Raw genomic sequence first — 9,449 nt, 5'->3', positions numbered from 1 at the left:
GCTACTGTTACTGAGATGGGGGCAGTTGATCGTGAAACTGTGGTTATATATCTTCAGACTTATTCGGCTTATGGTCTCTGACCAGGCCTGGGGCGGAACTGGTCTTAAGGAAACCGGGAGGGTGGTTGATATGACGGGTGTTAAGGGAATTGTAAGGCAGGTTGAGGAAACATTTCTGAATTTATTGGCCTCATAAACTAGTGTTATAACAGTCAGTGAATGAACGGGGGGGGGGGGCACTTCATCCCTGTCAAGGAATAATCAGTTCTGATCAAACGAGCGCTGGTTACTGTCTGAATGGTACAGTGTGTTTCCTTTCATACGATTCTTTAGTGACGATTTGAGTTATTTTATTTCAGACTTACTAACCTGATTGTATAATGCTACGGTTTTATTACAGGGTGTCCAGTTGTATCCGAACCCACCGTCGTCCATATGTGTGTTGATGCCGATCAGTTGAATTCCTCGATCCCACAAGCAGCTATCACTGCCTTCAACAACGACATGAATACATTCGCCTGTGCTGAGCACGTGTATTGTTTCACTACACATGATGACTTAAACTCAGTGATCTGCCTTGTCACCGACATGAGCTGGATTTTGCTAATAAGAAAGCTAATCTTCAGTGTCTCAGGTATGTCAAGTGCCTTTGCTGTATAAATAAAACCTGCATGGGGTTAAGTCTTGTTTCCAATGAAACCCAGTTTAAAGACGTATAACTTCGCTATGTTTGAGAAGAATTGTTTTCTTGACCAGATTGTGTGATATTTAGCACTGACGAAATATACAATATCTGGTTTGTCAAACAGCTAATCCGGTCATATCAGTACCAAGTATCGCAAATCAGATTGTTGCAGCTGGTGGGTTTGCTGCAGAGGTGTCATGGACTGAGATAACAGCTACAGACGTAGAAGATGGTCCTGTCTATTCTAATGATACATCCTTTCCTATGAACACAACACCAAATTAATATACAACATATATAACCATATATAGGGTACGGCTTGCCAAGGGGCAGTCAACCAGTTGGAGCTGGCTCTTTAATTGTTTAATTTTAAACAATAATTATACAGATATTCAATGTAATCGTACAAACTCCCGAATAAACCCAGAGATAAAACTCAATGAGCAAAAACTCTGGAAAACCTTGTGGTTGCCAGCAAGACAAAACGTTTCGAACGTTTACATAGAGCTATTTTTAAAGCTGATCCAGTCTCTGTTTGTTCTTAACTGACCTGAAGTCGCAAGCTAGAAAGATTCCCCACGCCTTCGCCTCACCCGTTCTACGTACATTCAATGCACGTCTTTCATATTCAAATTTGACACACCCTTTCCACCCTTACACGCACTACCGCCTCGCGGAATTCATTCCTCAACCGATTAGACAAATTTTGCCTGCTATACAACCGTCACGCAGGCAAAGATAAATCCTGAGTGGCATCAACTGTACAGATCTCGAATCCGCGATTAGTGTCGGTGTTAGGGGAGGAGTGTTTGGACTTGGGTCACACAAAGTGACCTGTGCAGTGACTGATGCAGATGGTTGCTCGGCATCGGAAACAGTTAGTTTCTTTGTGAAAGGTAACCGTTTGCTCTTTCTCTGTCCGACAACAGCCACTGACGCTTTTGGCACTGATGTACAATAATAGCCTTTGTTTGCAATCGGAAACCTAGAGAAAATGATCTTGTATCGTATTGTTTCATAGCTGCGGCAGCTACCGATTGGGTAAAAAAAGCGGAACCCAAACCCCCAAAATTATATTACATATTTAAACAAAAAAAGTAGCACCAAAAATAAGAATGACCGAAAAGCCAATTTCATTGGCTACTTTTAGATGAAAACAAATATTGAAGTTGCTCAATCCGTTTAAAGAGTATCACCATTTAAACACAATGACCCTAAAACATCTTTCGTCCAAAAATGCGATTTCAAGAATCATCGCCACAATGGTCTTCAAACATCACCAGCGATAAAACCTCAGTAGTATATGTTCATGCATACTAGTCACATCGATGCACATTGCCAAAATTATTTTTCTTGTCGTAATATTGCTGATTGGAAGGAATCCATATATCTTACGTTGATACAGCTCCAGAGAAGCCAACGCTCGAGAACACAACGTGTCAAGATATTGCAGTCGAGAACACAACGTGTCAAGATATTGCAGACTTGAACAATTTTGTCAGTTGCGTTAGTGAGGTACGTTAAAAAAAAGATCCTTTCTCGTCGTTTGTCGTATAGATGATGAAAATAACCTTGCAAATGTTGATGATGAAATGGAAATTTTTAAAGGAAGGTCCTGTCCTTTGACCATATTTGTTTTCAAAGGTATTAGCTTTACCACTAAGTATGCAAATTCAAGTTTCGGGACCTAAATTTGCACAGTTATCAATAACCATGGGATGTAATACCACCCAATTAGGTAAAAGTAGTCCTTTGCGGTGGATCTGTCTTGGTATCTTTGAAACTTGATACGTTACCAAACGCTATGAAAATCCAAATCTGAACCGGAGGAAAACAGTTTTGCAATTTGAATATAAAGCCTTTTAATAAAAATAAAACTTCTCCAAATTTTAATTAAATTTCATTTAAAATTGAGCAAATTGAATCATCAATCTTATGCATACCCATAGGTTGGCATTACACGTCAGAATGCGCTCTTCATCTCGCAAACAGTTACACGTCTTACAAGTAATTTTGCCGAATTAAATAATTTGGACATCATTAGAGTGGCAGACATTTTGGAGGACTTCGTAACCGCTAGTGACCCCTCAAATGAGGTAATTTTGTTCTATATTTGTTGTCCATATAAAGGATTTCTTGTCATCTTGGTAATCCTATGAACATAGTATATTTAGTGCTACCTGGTAGAACTTAACAAGCCTGTTTTGGGAGGGATGTGAACACTCCACGCCTGCTTAAAATACAAATGCATTGTGTAGGAATAACAGACGGAATAACGTTTACACACACACTTTTTCTCATGAAAGTAGATTTGCGACACGAGGTCGTATGGCCGAAGGGGTTTATGAGGTACATGTACTTGCGTTGTTTTCCCTTAAAATCCGCCGCACACGAGAGCTACGTGCCGAGACAAGACGTTACTCGACGCCGTTTGTTCAGCACGTAGCTCAAAATATCACCGTGTGTAGTCAATTTCCTGAGTTTTCTGCCTCGCGAGGCCGTGAGGCAAATATCCTGTTTGATTTGTTTCGCCTTCCGAGGCGCTAACATCCATTGTGTATGGTCAACCTCGGCTACGTGCTAGTCTAAAAAAAAATAACTTTCCAATGAAAGCACATACTCGTCACTTGATTTCAAGATGGTGGCCCCTAGCGAAAGTGTCATCGAATTTGTTAACGACTTTATTTTAGAGGACAAGAAGGTTCAGTTGTGGCTAGATTGATTTTGTTTGTGGGTGGCAAGATTTTTTTTTAAATAAAATGAGTTATATTCCTCTTCTTCATAATTGATCTTGTGAGGCATTGTTTTTAATACTAAGACCGATTGATACGGCAATATAATGTGCGAGTACTTCACAATGTAGCTCTCGTAAAACAACCTCTCCTTGTATCAATTTTGCTTAAATAAAAAAGCCAACATACTTGTGAATGAAATGTGACGTTAATGCATCTCAAGCCTACATTAAAAATAGAAATACTGAGAAGCAAGGCTTTAGTTGTTTCCTTTTCTCTTTAGATTGCTTCGAACGGGGTAGACCAGGCCATCTTTGACCGAATCGACGAGAATTCCTCACCGTCACGGATCGTTCAAGCCCTGGAGTCATACACTACAGCCTTGCAGCTCACGGGTAATGGTAACTTCACCGAAACTCAGAGCAGCATTACCGTTTTGGCACTGACCTTACCAAGAGGTTCCCGTCCGAGTGGTTTCTGGTTTGCGACTCTAAGAGACTACGATGCGCCCGATGAGTTAACGGAAAATGATACCGTCATCCGCCACGAACCCGATGAGTTATTAGAGACGGATGCCTCTATATTTCTTCCTTCTGAAACTCTTCAAGCAGTTACAGTCGGTAAACACCTAAGAAGCGTTCATGTTATTACCCTCAATGTCATGCTAGGGCGACACTTTGTGCTGAACAGTGTTCTATTATGCGGGCGACACAAACCATAACGGTGACAATTTGGGGTCGACTTATTGTTTTACCCCCACAAGTAGCTTAAAAAGCTTTGTTGGGAAGAGAAACCCTCAAATGTGGAGTTTCGTGGAAATAGGATAATGTTAAATTGGGGTTAGGGGTCATTGAAATTTACGCACAGGTCTACTGAAGTGTCGCCCTTTTATAGTATTTGGAGTATTTATTATTATTAATACAATTTGTTTTTACAATTTTACTTGTTTGGGTGTTTAAAGTTGGTATAAACGTGCTTTTTGCAAAATGTTGATTTTCCTTACAATGGATTATAAGGTCATTATAAGGTCCTGTAACAAATAATTTCGCTTGTTTGTTTTACATGCCTTTATACGGTTTTAAAAGTGGTTTTAAATGGCCCGCTTCAGATCAGATATTGCTCACACCATTCAGAACGACGAATTAGGAACGTCCATCTCTTTTTTGAAAAGTTGGAAGTAATTAAGTGATTTACTTGTCATCGGCCGATTTGTTTGTTTGTTTGTTTGTTTTTTCCGTGCGATGTCTCATTGGAAAGCTCTTAACTAATGTAATGCTAGAAAAGTTTCTATTTAATTTGATTTTTTTTTCAAGCTGCCACACACATGGGCATCGTGTGTGTGTGTGTGTGTGTGTGTGTGTGTGTGTGTGGGGGGGGGGGGGGGGGGATGGCAAGGGTGAGCTACCCCCCCCCCCGGAAAAGCAGAAAGTACAAGGATTTTCGGGGGAAATGTGGCGACGCCCATGGCCACATCCAAAAAGCACGTATACACCAACTTTAATATTGTCTTTATTCTTTTCACATCATGAATATCTGCACTGTTATGTGTCACAAACAGGAGAGACGGTTAACATCAGTGTATTTGTCTACCAGAACAGCAAGTTGTTCCGTTCGCCTACACTTCGCTCCAATGAAGGCCCCGGTGAATTCCGGCGTTCTGTTGGTAGTCGCATCATCGCTGCCACGGTGGAAGGTGTCCAGATAGACAAGTTATCATCACCCATCGTAACCAAGTTCCAACCGATCAATGTAATTTGTGCCTCAATCATTGGAAATGAACACTGAATTACGAGTTTCCAAAAAAAAGTGGCTGTGGATTTTAAATTCACGTTTTCAAAAGGGGACGGCGGGAATGAGGGTCGATGTGGTTTCGACTGCAGGGCGCTGCATGCAGTCGAAACCAAAATCCTCAGACCTAAAGTATGTTACAAGTTGTGAGCTGCGACATTATGAAGGAATTTGGAATAGGCTGGGGGTTGTTGATGATTAGACATCAAATCCATCAGCGACGTGTTCATGTCACATCATCGTCTTTCTTTAATCAATATTCCATATAAATGTAGGCTTTACTTTAAATAATGGTAATGTGCTAATATAACGCTTACAAATGACGGCCTTAAAGCGTTTTATCAAGCTCGAGATCATTGCAATGCGTTCTCTACTAATGCAAGTAGCCATTTATACCTTTTCGGTAGTGGCAATGACCAAAACACCAGGCTCGAGCAAAGGCGGATCCAGAACACAATTTTGGGGGGGCCAAAAAAAATTTTGATCCCCCCAAAAAGTGGGTCAAAAAATTACGGCGTGGGGTTCGGAGCCCGCTTAAGGGCCCCGAATTTTTTTGGGATTCTAGATGCTCTGTGGTGCGATCTGAGGCAATTTCTGACCACTTTAACCAATGTTTTTTTGAGGAAAAGATGGTGGTGTACTCATTGCCTGCCTTTATTGCGGTGTCACATAAAAACAAAAAAATGGTTTCGTTTTTTTTTTTGGGGGGGGGCATGGCCCCCTTTGCCCCCCCCCCCCCCCCCCCCCCCGGATCCGCCCTTGGGCTCGAGTCGAACAAAACAGCTTTGGGCCACCGTAACTATTATTTTTATTTTTTTTGCTCACGGTATTTATGGGCAGATAAACAGTGAACGTGAGACATCGGAAGGATATGAATGCAGGTCCAAGTGTGTCTACTGGGACTTTAGCCTGAATAATGGTTTCGGAGATTGGTCAACAAAAGGATGCAAGCGGGAGATGGATAGCAAGGGAAGAGTTGTTTGCGTGTGCGATCACCTGACCAACTTCGCTGTCATTGTGGTGAGATGAAAACATTACACGAGTCGCTTATATATTTTTAAGATGAATGCAAAATACGACAGGCAGTATTTGAATATCATTGTATTCTTTTATTGTGTTCTGATGGCAGGATATATACGGAATAAGCAGTACCGCGCTTGACGTTATCAGTAAACTGATATGTGGTGTGTCCATCGTGGCTGTTATTGTCACCGTGGGGACGTTCCTTGCCTTCAAGTAAGTTGAGCTGGTAAAAAATCAAAACAACAACATTCTTATGCATTTTGATAAAAATTGAAATCGGTTTAGTCGTACATGCTATAATATGTATTGTATTGGATTTAGAATCATCTAATTTTCCTATTTATGTATGTACGTGGTCTACGAAGTCAAGCCGAAGGAAGAGGGCAATAGTCAAGCGGTAAGTCGGAGTGACTTCAAGCTGAAAGTAGAATTTGTCAACATTCTACTTATTACCGTTCTTGTCTTTAGTGACTCTTTTAACGAAATGTACGTGGGGATACTAGCTTCTCCACTTTCAAAACTCCTGGGTCATATTGACCCAGAAGCCATGTTCGGTTTGGCCTGGCGCTTTTCAAGGTCAATAATTACCTTCCCGGATCAAATGACAAGTTTACGAAGGTGATTGTGTAAAGATGAGTCATTTATATATCCATTTTCCCCAGAAAGGTGTCAAATTAACCATGAAAAAAAACCGGGAACCCAGATTCTAGGTCAGTGATCCCTGACTCGGGAATTTTAGTGTATTTGCTGCTCTCACGCAGCACTTTGACTTCAGAACTTTCCCATGACTTTCAGAACCTACGTCTTTTTTTTACCAGGAAATTCCGTAGCAAGCAGCCCCAACGGATCTTGCTCAGCCTGTGCTTTGCTTTGCTGGGAATGTACGTTTTCTTCTTGGCAGGCATCGAGGCATCTCCCTGCAGTGTATCATGCAGCATCGTGGCTGTCCTGATCCATTACTTCACTCTGGCTGCAATGTTCTGGATGGCCGTGGAAGCTGTCAACCTATACCTTATGTTGGTCAAGGTCATGAATGCCAACGTTGCTCACTTCATGATCAAGGCGTCCTTTGCAGGCTGGGGTAAGATTTGTCATTTAATGTTGTGTATAAAATGAAATGCAACTTTACAGCTAGAATAATAAATACGAAATGTTGGAGGAAGATGATCCTTAACAATGATGTGCACTAAAGATCACTTAACAAAATACAGGGCTTGTCTAAATCTCCAATTATGGTTAGACCAGGCTTATTTTCGATTGCCTCTCAGTTCACAAATGAGGGAATGCCTTTCAGATTTGGTCAACATACCGAAAGGATGTGCTAATCTCCTAACGACGAGTAAGCACGATGGCCTGAAGAAAATATTTATGGAAACATTTGTAACAAAATCAAACCCACATATTAACTTTTGTCACCTTGAAAGAGATGAGTAATAAAAAGGAACATGATTTTTGTGTGGATATTCAGTGGTTTTTTTGGTGTGTCAATGTACATGTACAACGTTTATTTGTATGAACCCAGACGCCTTTACTTGGTATAACTTGTGACATGCTCATTCTGTGTTTGTAATGGCTTTCTCGTTCGTTATTTGCCATGCAGGGTTGCCACTGCTGGTGGTGATTATTATTCTTGCTGCAGACTACACCCAGTATTCCGACAACAAACAGTAAGTTGGGAGCAAACAGGCTTCAACGTATTAATTTATATTAACAGCTGAGAGTAGTAGTCGCATTTGCAGAAAACCATTTACCTACCAACGGATGTAATACTACGCTATGGAATAGCCACGTGCACACAGGTGTCTATGATATTTGCCTAGATTTGGTGATTAATTACCTAAAACAAAACTGCGTAGGCCTATTGGCCTTCAGAGTTTTACCATTAGCATTGCAATTCTTCTATCGGGTCTCCCGTGGCAGCTAAATTCACCAATTGACCAAGCTCGGTGTATATTTCTGATCGAAATGACGTCTAAATGTTTAAAGCCGACTCCCGATTGCTGACGCTCGTGGTCGCATAACATTTACATGCTATTATGTATCAAACTTCTGGAATGTGGCTCTGCATACATGAATGTCTGTTCCCAGACTAATGTTATGTATCTTGTTTAAAAAATGTGTGAATGTACTGGGGAAAAAATGGCATCAGAAATGTATGTTTTGTAGTGTATTCCAGTTAGGCATTCAAACATACGATTACTTGTTATTTTGTTTTGCAATATTTTAGCTGCTTTTTGAAACCCGGCAACGCCTTCTACTTCGGTCTGTTGCTGCCAATCGGTCTGGTTCTCCTCTTCAACTTCGTCATCTTTGCATGGATCATGCGCAAGCTGACATGCCAAACGAAGTCCATCGGCAGCCAAAGCACACGCCAGCAGACGGTCCGTCGCCTGCAGAACGCCGGAGCCATATCGGTGCTGCTCGGTCTGACTTGGATCTTCGGACTCATGTCCGCTATCAAGGAATTCACCTTTGCCTTTCAGTTGCTCTTTGCTATCTGTAATTCTGCCCAAGGTTTGCTTATCTTCCTGCTTTTCTGCGCAAGGCAGAGGGATGTTCGCGGGGCCTGGCTGGCTATCCTGCGGCGCATTCCGGTTCGTCTGTATCGGAAAAGCGACGTCTCATCAGTGAGGGAGACACCCAAGATTAGTGCCAACAACGATATCACATCATCTCCGGGAAATAGTATGTCCCTCTCCAAAATGAGTACCGGTACAGGGAGTACTTGTGTTGCTACAGATGCTGATGTCGGCGACTCGTTTTCAGGCGCGATTTCTGAAGATCTCAAAAATTAAGTCTGCCGGAGGACTATGTATAAAATTGACGGAAGCATGATCCTATACTGACTTATTGAAACATGATGTAATGCCTATGTAATTTAATGCAAAATTTAAATTGAATGTTTTTTGGTATAAACGTGGAACGTTGAAAACAAAATTCGAAGAGTGGAGGGGGAACATCATTTGATTGGGCACTGCTCAAAGCCATCCGTATACGTATTTATGTACGTCTAGGCGCGTTTCAGGGATATTTCTAAGGGTTTTAAGTCATATACATAAGTTCAATGTACCATACAATCTACCTTTTCTTGTATTGTATTACTTTTTCATTTTTTTTCCTTTCATTTTTGTTGAGAGCGGGAAACATGGAGAAGGAGGTATGAAGATAAGAAAAAAAGTCGCCTAGCATTTTTCCCGCTTAAACTGCATTGGATTATTTTA

General features: G+C 41.3%; 1 protein-coding gene across 1 annotated transcript; it reads left to right on the top strand.

Moving 5' to 3' along the window:
• Window positions 1–3,323: 3,323 nt before the first annotated feature.
• On the top strand, window positions 3,324–9,023 carry LOC119745062 (adhesion G-protein coupled receptor G2-like). The gene is made up of 8 exons (XM_038221284.1): window positions 3,324–3,386; window positions 3,701–4,037; window positions 4,976–5,166; window positions 6,046–6,225; window positions 6,335–6,441; window positions 7,047–7,309; window positions 7,829–7,895; window positions 8,456–9,023. The coding sequence occupies exons 1-8, from the start codon at window positions 3,324–3,326 to the stop codon at window positions 9,021–9,023; spliced, it is 1,776 nt and encodes a 591-aa protein (XP_038077212.1).
• The last annotated feature ends 426 nt before the right edge of the window (window positions 9,024–9,449 follow it).

The sequence above is a fragment of the Patiria miniata genome, unplaced genomic scaffold (assembly GCF_015706575.1).
Source record: "Patiria miniata isolate m_02_andy unplaced genomic scaffold, ASM1570657v1 HiC_scaffold_7, whole genome shotgun sequence".
NCBI classification, from domain to species: Eukaryota; Metazoa; Echinodermata; class Asteroidea; order Valvatida; family Asterinidae; genus Patiria; species Patiria miniata.
The sequence above is the reverse complement of the archived record's forward strand: the minus strand, read 5'-3'. Positions and strand labels throughout refer to the sequence as shown.